At 40.5% G+C, this 13,046-nt stretch overlaps 1 protein-coding gene across 1 annotated transcript in view; it reads left to right on the top strand.

Moving 5' to 3' along the window:
* The first annotated feature begins 232 nt into the window (after positions 1-232).
* The window catches only part of ERBB4 (erb-b2 receptor tyrosine kinase 4), a 1,078,432-nt gene continuing 1,065,618 nt past the window's right edge, over positions 233-13,046 (top strand). Inside the window, exon 1 of the mRNA XM_035007223.1 lies at positions 233-945. Coding sequence (XP_034863114.1) covers positions 864-945 — 82 coding nt within the window. The 5' untranslated portion in view covers positions 233-863. The remainder of the gene's footprint in view (positions 946-13,046) is intronic.

Here is a 13,046-nt window from a genome sequence, read left to right on the forward strand (position 1 = left end):
CAGACAGGTGTTTTCCCAACTCCTGAGACTGAGGATTTTGGGGAGTGTCTGAGCCAATAAGATTTCCCTTTGGGGCGGGGGCGGGGGAAAGGCGTGGCTAGTTGGGTCAGAGCGGGGGCGGGGTTTTCGCGGCTGAGCAGAGCCAGCCTGGGGGCGTGGAGGGTGGTTTTATCCGCCCCCCTCCACCTTTTTTTTTTTTCCCCTCCCGGAGTCTTATTAATTTCTCTGTGGGGCTGCAGCTGGAGACCGCGGAGCGTTGGAAATGACGCTCGGAGCTTTAATTACCGCAGCCGCCGGACAAGTGTGAGGGAAGCTGACAGGAAAAAGGACAGGATCGGGGGAGAAGCGAGAAGCTTCCCCCCACTCCCCCCGTCCTCCTATTCCCTCCCAATTTGGACTGGAGGTGCAAGGAAACTGAAAAGGGAGCCGAACATAGCCCGGCTAGGGGGAGAGGCCGGAAACCTACCGCCTCTTTGCAATCAACTTTTTTTGGAAACCTTTTTCCCCCTTCCTTTTTATTGTTGACCAACCAGTGAGAGAAAGTGAGGAGGGAGCGAGAAAGCAAAGGCTCACACAGGGAAATAGCTGCACAGTCCGGCCCGGAGAACGGGCGCACACACTCGAGCACACTCCCACACGCGCACACACGCGCGCACACTCACCCCCTCCGCCGGTCCCCGGCCCTGGACCCGCGGGCGCTGACTCGGTCGCCGGTGCCTGGAGCGGGTGCGCCGCGCACGTCGCGCGCCAGTTCCCCTCGCGCCCCCCAGCGCGCCTGGCTGAGGAATCTCCTCCGCGTGCCCGAAAGGGGATATGCCATTTGGACATGTAATTGTCAGCACGGGATCTGAGACTTTCAAAAAATGAAGCTGGCGACAGGACTGTGGGTCTGGGTGAGCCTTCTCCTGGCAGCGGGGACCGTCCAGCCCAACGCTTCTCAGTCAGGTGGGTCGCGCGCGGTTCTTTCTCGCGCTCCAGTTGTTGAACCTGCTGCCGCTGGCTTGGCCGCGTCGGGTGGCTCCTCGCCCGCTTTGCCCAGAGACCCTCTGGCTCCCAGGCGTGGACGGACCACTCCCCTGGGGCCTCTTCCTTGCGCTTCCGTTCGTCCCTCTTTCTCTCCGCAAACTTAACCTTTTTGTGTACCTGTGTTTTATTTATCGTGAAATATCACTCTGCGACCCTGTCCCTGTTCTCTCTCTCCTCAACCCCCTTTTTTCTTTCTCGCACGTTTTCTGTGATCCTGAGTGGGATCCCTTGTGGTCCTGCTTGTTGTGCGGGACATGGGAGACACAATTCCCGAGTTAGAGGAGACGGTCCTCTGGCCGTCCCCCCCCCCCCCCCCCCCCGAGTAAAAGCTTGCAAGAAGCGCGCACCGCCGGGGCTTCGGAAGGGCTGGAGTCCTGGGCGGTGTCAGCTGGGCCTCTTGAGAGCGGGATGGCTGTGGGCAGTGGAGCTCTGAGAGCGGGGCTTTGCACCTGTGTGTGCTGCCGGAGGCCGCTGCGTCCCCTGTCGCTGGAACTTGAGGGGTCAGACTAGACTTGAGCCCAGCCTGGGCAGCTGGAGCGCGGCAGGAGGGCGCGCTTCGGCCCGGGGGCACAGAACTCCGGGCCTCCTACGCCGGCGTCCGGGAGCCTTCGCCCCATTGACAAGAGGGAGCTAGCTAGCCTGCGTGCTCTCTTTAAAAAAAAGGGGGGGGTTGACATACTTGAGCCGGGAGCCCGGCCTTCCCGTCGGTTGCTGTTTGGCTTCAGGAAGGGTTCTTCCTGTAGTTCAACTTGCTATTGGCCGGAGTCCCTCCAACTTCTCTGTTTACTGCCCGGCGCGGCTGCCGAGCCGACCCGTGGCGCGAATTGATTTAACCCGAGAGGCGGGCGCGACTGCGCTGCCACTGTTTGCAGGAAAGCTTGAGCCCCAGGTACCTGGACAGGCAGAAGGCGTATTGACCCCCGAGAGGCAGCCGGGTGGAGCTGGCGCACCGCGGCGGGCAGGGCTAATGACAGCACCCGCAGTGCGAGGTTGCTCAAAGTTTCTGACACTCGCGTTTCCTGGGGATGAAAGTGGGACAGGAAAGGACGGAGGACCGGTGACTTATGCAGCCAAAGGGGGCCTTTTGGAGAGCGGGGGAGATTTCCGGAACCACCCGGGGCTGGTCGCGGGAGCGTGGGAGGCAGCTAGAGGAGATAAAGCCCCCGGGAGTGGCGATAGGAGAGCTTCAGGCCCCCGGAGGGTGTCCTTCTGACCTCACCAGGAAAACAGCGCGCTGTAGTTTTCCCGCTCCGCCCCCGCCGCTGCCGCCTACCCCTCCTAGCCTAGTAAATAACCAGTTACAATCATCGAGCCTTTCAAAATGACCTTCGAATGCCACCAGTGTGCGCCGCTTGTACTAGCCGTTTGCACCCTCCCAAATACTCCGAAATTCTTCATGCACACCAGGTCCCGCGCGCTCCAGCCACCTCCGGAATTACACCAACACGACTTGAGATTCCAAGCGGCCTCTTAGATACATCCCTTTTTATCTTCCCCCCCACTCCGAGTCCCTTCATATTTTCCCTCAATGGGTTGATTATGCACATTGACCCATTCAAAAGCATTTGCGACCGACATGCAGACTTAGCCGAGAGGAATTTCTACGAGGCAACCTACTGGGGGCTGTCTGGTTTAGCCTCAGCCGCTGGGGGACCCGGCTCCGAGTCCGCAGCAATTTGGTATTAACTGTGTGGCTCAGGGTTGAGCTATGCCGAAAAGCCCTTTTCAGAATTTCTGCAAAGAATGTAATCCAAATTAGTTCTGCAGCTGTCCTCTTCCTCGTCTCAGGCGACACCGCCTCGCGCCCTCGCTGGTCCCTTCTCGCTTCCCCCCGCGAATGGTCAGACCCACAAGTGAGCCCATTTAGAGCGCGAGGATTAGCGTGCCATTGTTGTTCCGTGTGTGACTCTGTACTTGAAATTCTAGGGGCACAAAGGCGAGCCTCACTTGTTCAAAACACAAAGTGATCTAGATGAAAGGGCCGCACAAAGAAAAGCTCTCGGGTGCATCCCTGGTATAATTGCAACACGCATGCTAAGGTGATCCACTGAAAAACTGTAAATGCCCCTAGGGACTTCTTTTTTTCACCCTATCCCACCCCCGCCCTGCCGCACCTGGCAAGGAAAGTTCAGCTGGTTTTAATATAGTGCTTTTATAAAACCAAGTTACTGTCTAGAGTATGAGTGAGGCTCTGTGTGTTTGTGGCTGTGTATGTGGGGTTGTATGTTCCCAAGTAAATACATATTGCGTGTCTCTCCTCTCGCGGTTAGCAGTCAGTAGCAGTTTGGAGGAGTTTGTTTTGGTCCAAATGAGAAATTAAGTGCGGATAAGTAAACTAAGCTGCCAGAGGGCGACAAGATGTTGAGTGAATTGCTTTTAGATGAAACAAATTAAGGAAACGAGGGAAGACAATCTGCTTCTCGCATTATTAGACACGCTTGGAGTTCAGGGGAAAGTGGCATATTTTTGAAATGCTAATTTCTTAAGAAGCAGAAGGAATGCACCTTATTTACTGCTCTATGTGAACAGAATAAAGATATGGGTGGGGGGGAGATTCTGTTATATAGATCTAAGATATTTATTAAAATAATTGTAATGGAAAAGGATCTGTTTTTATTTTTTTTCTTCTTTTGCTTGGGGAAAAAATCAGCTTTAGAGAAGACAATTTTTAAATAAATCTTGAGGACTTTGTCTCATTTCCAGTAATTCGTTTTATCTAGAAATAGTATATATAGCCAAAGGCCCTTTATATGACTATTATAAAGCCTTTACCACCAAAAGGGATAATTTCAAAATTTTTCTTTTCCTGGCATGATTGAAAAATAATATCACCTTTGTATTGAAATACAATATATAATATTGAAGCAATGCTTTTACATACCTCAATAAATATGGGATGAACAAGTTCAGTTTCCATTTCTTATTTGCAAGTAACTTAGTTCTGCTTTTCATACTATAAAATAACACTTTTTTTCCCCTACATATGTAAGATATATCTTCAAACTTAAGGTTGGGTTTTTTTTCTACATTTGAGAAGAAAAAAGTTAATGAAACTTAGATAAATGATGAAAAAGATGTAAAATATATTAAAAAAATCTTTCCTACATGTGTTTACTGTAAGCACACCCACAGGATACTGTTTTTTTTTTTTCTTCTAATTTTGAAATTCTTATATATGTAAAAAAGATCTTTTTAGAAGAAGGTATTTTTTTTTCTTCAGAATGCTTCTAAACCAATTTATACCTATTATAACTGCAAATAACTTGAAAATACTATGATATGGACTGTTGTGATAAAATTGACTGGTTGTGTCATGATTCCTCATCTTCCGATTTTTTCCTTTTATTTTTTAATTTTTTTCGATTTTTTCCTTTTAAACTAAACTGCTTTTATTTTAATCATTCATGCATATAAAGTCAAATTTTTTTGAAAATCAATACTTACTGCTTTAAATATTTTTTCATTTAGTCACTGGAAATGTGTCTTAATAAGAAATTACATTAGAATATTTACCAGGGCATGCACTTCATGGAAGATTTATGTATTTTTTACACTAACCTGAACACGGTAAGTTTGCATTGGCTGATTTTTAGAGTTTGCTTTCATTTGAGGGAAAAATCATATTTCCTCCTTAAAGTGGATTCAAATATTTAGTATTCATGAGCTTTCATGCCTTTAGTTCTTAAATAGAAGTACTATTTATCATCTGTCTTATGCATTCACCCTTTCCATTACTATAGATTCTTTCTTTACATCTTATTATTTATTGAGTTTATGCATGTGAATATATATATTTTTCCCTCCACCACTAAGTGTATTCTTTTTTGTGTGTGCTTTTCCCAGCAGCCTGCCACTCAGCCACTGCAGGAGTCCTCTGAGCCAGTTTTCATTCTTTCTTTCTGATAAATCTGATATGGCTGGTTGGCCGGACAATTGAAGCCATTCCATTGCACAGATTTATTCCTGAAAGAAAATAAAAAGGCATCGATCCAAGATCACTAGCACATCTCAGAAACCTTGACTCCAAGGCCAGATCTTTCTACAGAGAAGTCCCTTTTTCTATATGTCTTTCTCTCTTTTCCCCTCTTGACCAAGGATGGAAGGTAGACTACCCCCATTTAAAAAATACTAGGGATGCAAGGAATTATGCTCTAAATATTCTCTGAAGCCTTTGGATTAGAGCTACCTTAGATTAATGACTATGCCAGGTGCACATTTTAAACAATAAATTGAATTAGAGTGCCTTAAACATTACAATGCTTTAAAGTGGTGTCATGTTTATATTATTTCAAGCCAGTTATTAAGAAAATTTAACATATTAAAAATAGCAACAAGTTTTTGCTTTATTATACAGTGTTCTGCTGCTGTTGGTTATCTATGTGTAATTTGTAAGTGCCTAAAACATAAATGAAGCAATGATCAAAAAAGATGTTCTGTTACCTGCAACCTTATTAGCACTTGCTGTTTGATTTCACCCTTTTGAGAGATACTGTTTTATAAAGATGTTAATGTTTACATTAAAATTAGCTTATACATGTTCAAGCCTACAGCTGTTCTACAAAAATTATTTGTCAAGCATCTTCCACTGTTTTCTTTTACAATGATCTGAGTATGTATTCAGGGCAGAATCTAATTATATTATAAACTTTTCTTCAGGTTATATCATTTTAGGAATGTTTTTCTATGTTACATTTGACCATATGGAACAAAATTGCTCCTTATATCTAATACTCATTTTCTGGATTATTTTAAATATTGGGCAGTTGGAGTAAAACCGTACTTTTCATGCTTCCTAACATAGTTGTTGACTGGAGTTTACATTTATACTGACAATTCCTTAATTTTCTTTACTATCATTTTTTAGTGAAAAGGTTCTACATCAGTGTTTCCTGAGCCTGTAGCTGTGCTACCTACTTTGAAGGAGACATTAACTGCCTGTTTTGTGGTTAAGTTTGACATAGGACATAGCTAGGTGTTTTAAATCAGGATTTCTACATGGTAGGGACAGATTCCTCCAGTTTCTTGTTAATACCTTGAGCAACTCATTCCATGTCTTTGTGGCTTGGCTTCTGTGCCTGAGGGGAAAATGCATGTAATATACTCTATTTGTCCATTGTATAGCAGTTTTCTGAAAAATGGCTCTAAAGCTCTTCCTTAATATTGAGATACATTCCAGTAACAAGTTAATTGATATATTTTAAAATGTATACACATAATACATAAATAAACACAATGTAACATAGTGTAAACTTTCAGCAGACTATCTTTGTTGAAAGAACACCTTTTGGTTATTAAACCAAAGCATTTGTACTTGAAGGCCATTTCCCCCAAAATATTACTTTTCAGAATTGCTCTATGGTCTTTTTGGATTTCACTGTGTATGGCTTTTTCTCTCTTTCTGAGTTGTTGATAATTCTGACATATTTATTACATAAATTGACCTATTTTCCAAATCTTTAATCAAAGCTTTAAAGTCACTTTCTTGTTTTCATATTTGACACTTAAATGAGTGGTTTCTACTTGTATTAATTTTTCAAGAGGGACGAGAATGGTCTCACTTCTGTGACACAGAGGTGAAATATATGGGGCCGAATTGTAAAGTGTTTTTTTGTTTGTTTGTTTGTTTATTTTTTGAACATATAGTAATTGTTTTACAGTGGTTTTCATTTTACGTGTTACTCTGCACGCCCGTTGCTTTGTACAAATCCAGAGGGCAGCAGCCACATAGAATGTAATGGGAATGGTTGCACATCTTCACTGTGAGTTGCGGGTCAGCAGCCCTGCTGTTGTGTGATGCTACAGAATAAAGCACCAGAATAAAAGTTAGAAGAATTGGATTCTGGTCATACAGTCATTTTCTCTGTGATCATGGGTTAGACTTCTTGCTCTGTGTCTTGGTTTTCTGAGTCTCTCTTAGGGTGGCTAAGGTGATCCCTAAATGATTAGCATCTTGAATTTTTAAAATGATTCAGTTGGACAGAAAAAACAATGTTTAGAGCATTTAGAAAGAGAAATCCTTTGGTTTTTAATTAATTTTGTTAGTGGATCTCTTTTCAAGTGAATTCATGTGTGTAACCCTGGTCTCTAAAACAGGCGAAAGGGGAAAAGGAGAGCTGCTTCTTTTAAAGCTGAGGCTAGACGACAGCTTTGTGCTCCCTGACGTTGTCACTTCCCCACTCTCCTTCCACTCTTGCCTCTACTCTCCTGTGCTTGCTTCACAGAAATCTAGCACTAGTTAGAAACTATCTAGTTCGGTCCCATCATTTTTTAAGTGAGGAAACTGGAAGCCTGCAGAAGTGAGATGATATAAGTTAGCTGGCAGCTTCTGACACCATATCATTTTCCTTAACACACACAGAAGTACTTGAAAATTCAAGTTGCGGACACTTGAGAAAAAAAAAAAAGAATAAACAAATACAAGGTTGTGTCGCTTTAAAAGAGAATTGCAAAGTTGAAATGAAAACAAATGGATCAGAACTATAGGCCTAACCATCAAACTGTGAAGTTCTTTTCAAGGGGAAGACCATGGGATCATCATCATCCTTAATTTATATTTAGGAAGTAATCATTGATTGCATTTATAGCTTGCGACACATTAAGATTAAAAAAAAAAAAAATAGAGTGTTGACCCTGAAAGTCAGATAAGAGCATCTGCACTACTATCTGTGTGTACCTTCAAGGTTTTCTTTTACCTGGGACTTTATGAAGATGACTAATAAGTAGAGAATGGTTATATCTCTATTCTGTATTAAGTAATATACAAGCTTAAATAAAATGGCTTATAAGGAATAGACAATGGGTTCTTCATCACCAATGAGTTGGTGGGGACCCTTAACCACAAATCCATGGGGATACTTCAGATTCTTCCAGGCCCCTCCTTGGACCCAAGGTTCTTTATCTTTTCCACTGTCTTTGTTGGCCCTTCTTTCTTCAGATCTCTACTAAGATCACATGTATATTCTTTGAATAAGTATATACGCTAAGCTTTAAGTACTAAGACTTTATAAAGGTATTTCTGTGGCACGTTTGCCTCCTTCTGCTTGCCTTCTGTGAGATGCTGCCTGTGGGCCTTCTTACTTTGCAGTGTTCTTAATTTCACCTTAACTCTTTCTGATTGTCTCTTGTCTTCCACTAGGCACCAGAGCTTTCTGGGATTTGATCAGCATACTCATGGTCCATAGTGACAGAAGGGAGATTAGAAACTCGTTTTGGCAGGACGAGTCACTTCCTGTTAGGAATTTGAGATGAAAATGGACCCCCTGTAAAATATTAACATAGACACACCATGAAACTTCCTGTGCAACATCATTAAACCTCTCCCGTGAGAAATAGCTCAGGGTCATTACTGTTAATCATGTTATTTCCAATATTGCAGGGGTTAGTGAAGCATGCTAAACACCAGTAAGAATATGCAAGACTTAGTTTCTGAATCTAGGAACTTAGAATAATAGGTATCAAGGCTGTATGAATGTTTATATGTATTTCATTTTAAATGTAGCTAAAGCTATTTAAAGAAAACACAATGAATGGTGAAATAAGCACTCATTTATTTCCCGGAATGATCAGACTTGTAAATAATCAGTTTCACCTACATTTTTACTACTCTTCTGACCTTTACTAATGTCTTGTCCCATATACATCCAGTATAGGTGGACATTCAGGTTTTAAGCCTTAAGGATACAAGTGGGGATTGTAAATCTATTTTAAATAGATGCATCTGCTGGTCATCTATGATCTGCTAAGGATATCTTGTGGCTAAGCTGGTAAGGACTGAAAGAAGTAGCAATAGATTCTCCAGTTCCCGTGACTATATCTAGTGTGGTTATAGCTTGAGTAATAAGTAGTACAATTCTCTATTTCAGGATGGGTTGCCTTCACTAGCAGGGGAATGCCTAATTGAGGTCATGGATGGTAGTGATTATTTTGCTTTAGGCGAACTCTCCTTTTACTAAAATCTGTCTTTGTCATTATTTTCTATTCTTCCCTATAGGCTTAGAGAATATGAGAATATGAGTTTCTTTCTATAGGGACCTATGAAAACCAAATAAAAATAAAACAGAACAGTATTTCTTTTAGTCAAACACTTTTTATTTTCAGGAGTTCCTTTTGTCCTATCATTTTGTCTAGAACTAAAGCAGTTAAACACGTTTTGTGTTTTTAAAAGGGAATTCAGTTACATAGCTTATCAAAGTTTACTCCCTACGATTTTTATTAACCCCATCTAGTGTTTAAATACCTCAGAGCAGAGCTATTGCAAGATCCTCTGTACTGGTCCCCTTGTTGATGTCCTCTTACCTCCAAGACTTCCTTCTTATCATTGCCAGATGCCCATTTCTAATATAGTACTTTTATTATCCTACTTTCTATTTGGAAGCCTTCAATGGATTTCCATTGTAAAGTTCAAAGCCTACTAAAATAGTGTTCAGATTTTTAAAAATCCATTCTTAAGAGTTTTCTTAAGACGTATTCTAAGAACCATGCTGACCTAGTCAGTATTGCATTACTATCCCTTGCTTGTCTCTGCGTTTGCTTACCCCCTTCCCTGGAATTAGTGGCTCACTTGGTGCCTCTGCCTGTTTAAACCTTTGAATCTTTTCAATTCTACATTAAACCATACCTCTTCATTACATTTTTTGTTCACTGATTAGCCTATAATCTTTATCTATGTCACTTATCTGGCCTTCAATCTTAAACGGTAGTGTAGTTTTAACTTTTTAAGAGCAGGAGTTTTTATCCCCTGCCGAGACTAATGCAGTGCCACATATATAGTAAGCTTTTTAAAAATATTTTTTTAAGTGAAAAAAATAACATACATTTGCTGAAACAATTTTAAGCTCATTCATGGATGGTTATTATTTGTAATTAAACCATATAGTGCACAAAGCAAGCTGTTCTCAAAACATAATTATAGAATTCTTAATAATAGATATTAGGCATGTTTACCCTGGGAATTTCTTTAATTGCTTTCTTGAACTTCCTAGGATATTTCTTTCAATGGATTGTTTCCAAGAATATATCACTTGTCCCCATTCCCATTTTTAGAGTCTGTTCATAATATGGTACAAAGTATTTCTGTTGGTTTTATTTTTGGTGAGTTAAATATATGTGAATACCATTCTTAAATGTAACTGTTTTAGTGGCCCACTATTTTTATGTGTCATTACTTTGCTATTTATTTCCCATTTAAAAATTTTAATAAGTTTTTAAGCAATAAGCATGTACTGATTCATCAATGTATTTCAGGACATGTTAGGAACAGGAGGACCTATAAGAAGCTCAAGGTGCCAACTTTCTCCTTTTTTTAAGGAAGGATAGATGAGGCCAATAAAACACGATATTAAAAATATGTTATTAAGTGGTTTTCCAAACCTTTGAGAGGCACATTTGCCTTCAGAGAGATGCTAATAAGTATTTCATGAAAAAGGGGTTCCAGAGCAAATGTGATATTTTCTATTCTTAGATATATGTGATAATACAACTTCGTTATAACTGAGATTTCTTAGTATCTTAAAATAGACAAATAGACATATGCCTACCATTTAAAAAGTGTCCTATGAAGAAAGCACATCAGCATAACTAAACCGAGAGGTGACTGGGATTCTCTCAGCTGCTCTTTTAGATGATCCACTCTGCGTTCTGAAAATTGGTGAAATGATTATAGTATTTATAGTCAGGTTCTATGAGTGAAAGATGCTCTTCCAGACATTTCTTCTTCAATTACCAGGTTGTAAGAAAGTCAGCCTTTCTAGGTAACTGCAGCACCCTAATTTTACCTTAGCTTATAATGGCTTGAAAGACTTAATGTAACTTTCAAGATTATCTAACAGTCTGCAGAGTAATATATTAATGAGAGAGGTTGGGCATGGATACATTAGCACTTCTGTCTGAATTCTTCTGTAACTTTCTTGATTGTTTTTCCTCTAAGAATTCATGAGAAGAGAGTTTGAGTCAGGGATTATTGTTCCTACTTTGTAGATGAGGAAATAGAGATATAAAGGGGTAGTATGTAAGGGTGAAGCCTGACTGGAGCATTAGTCTGGTACAGTTACATGTCTGCCCTGTCCTGAGAACCAGCTGGTTCTGCCTTCTGTGTGAGTGACAGAAGCTAGGGATGCCTCTCAAAGGCATGGCTCCTCCACTGTACTTACCCCACTGTGTGAGAAAGGGGCGCTTAGCACACCAAATCCTTCTGCCTTAAGGTCAACAGCTCTTTTTGCTTTCCCTGAAGTCATGTGAAGAAACTTGTCCAATAAATCCTTTAGGTTATATTGTATTTCTCCTCCTTCATTGGATTCTCCGTAGTTCTTTGTTTGTGTTTTGTATATTAAAGGAAACAATCATGTAAGCTTTGTCTTCTTGAAAAAAACTTCAAAGCAGAGGTATAGCCAAGGTTTTGGGTCCTGTACTTATACAGTTTTGGGAACTTCTTTTAAAACAATTCAGAAATAGAAATACAAATTAAGAACAAAGCCTTGGAATGCACCAATGCAAGAGAAGGGCTCTGAAGCTGAAGCCTTAAAAAAAAAAAAAAAAAAAACCGAAAAACTTTATGGTAACTCTCCCTATGTTAAAAAATATATATATATATGTATATATATATATATATTTTAAGAAACAACATCATTCCTCTTTTACTAAGGACTTTGAGTGTAATTTTAATTTATTTTTCTACTTCATGTAGTTGGTATCCACTATTTTTTTTTTAAGATTTTATTTATTTATTTGAGGCAGAGAGAATGAGAGAGAGAGAGAGCACATGAGAGGGGGGAAGGTCAGAGGGAGAAGCAGGCTCCTCGCCGAGCAGGGAGCCCTATGCGGGACTCGATCCAGGGACTCCAGGATCAGGACCTGAGCCGAAGGCAGACGCTTAACAAATGAGCCACCCAGGCACCCCTCGATATCTAATTCTTTTTTTTTTTTTTTAAAGATTTTATTTATTTATTTGAGACAGAGAGAATGAGAGAGAGAGAGCACATGAGAGGGGGGAGGGTCAGAGGGAGAAGCAGGTTCCTTGCTGAGCAGGGAGCCCGATGCGGGACTCGATCCCGGGACTCCAGGACCATGACCCGAGCCGAAGGCAGTCGCCCAACCGACTGAGCCACCCAGGCGCCGGGTATCCACTATTAATGAAGAAGAACACATGGCTTCAAGAAAAAAAAAATCCTGTTGCCTAAAACCACACTGTAAAGCACGTCGTAATGTCTTTTGGTGAAAATATGTACTAATAGAGACAATTATCAGAATATTTTTCTTTAAATATGACCATGCCAAATCCAGGTATAGATCTATTTTCTTGATATCATATTTTTAAGTATGGGTCATGTAATACTGTCCCTTGGACAGTCTATAGTTTATAATGTGTAATTTAAAGGAATCTTGCAGTTTTGATATGTAAAAGCTGTATTATTAAGGCCCTACCCCTTGAAATATATAGCTCATTGAATTTTTAATCATTTGTTATTTAGCATAGATAACAATCTGTCTTTGACTTTTACCCTCTGGCTAAGTTAAATGTGAACATTTTAATCACAGTAGACATTATTACTAGCTGTGAATGAAACAGTGCATCTAAATTAAAATCAGTATTCAGTTCAGATATATGGTAATATTTAACTAATATATTAACACATTTAAGTAACAACAGGATTGGTATTTCAAGTTATACTTTTACTATGTAAAAATACCAATTGAACAGTTAACAATATTTCCCAGTTGCTTAAACATCAAATTTAGCAGCCCATTATCCCTGGTGATACATCGAAACCTCTAAAAGTGTACTTAGAATTAATAGAAGCTGAAGTGATTGGTATTCCAGTATCATTTTTTAGTGGCCTTTTTTATTTCTTTTTTTTTTTTTTTTTTTAAGTACAGGATGAAATTTGAAAGTATAAAAAGCTCTAAGATAAATTAAACTAGACAAAACATTTTATGCAACTGTTGGTGAAAGGGGCATTAGTTATTTCTGTGCTTACTATATTGCTTGTGGCCAGAATTAGCACACCATGAGCCAGAGAAAGAGA

The sequence above is a fragment of the Mirounga leonina genome, unplaced genomic scaffold (genome assembly GCF_011800145.1).
Source record: "Mirounga leonina isolate KUSES-001 unplaced genomic scaffold, KU_Mleo_1.0 Mir_151, whole genome shotgun sequence".
Lineage (NCBI taxonomy): Eukaryota > Metazoa > Chordata > Mammalia > Carnivora > Phocidae > Mirounga > Mirounga leonina.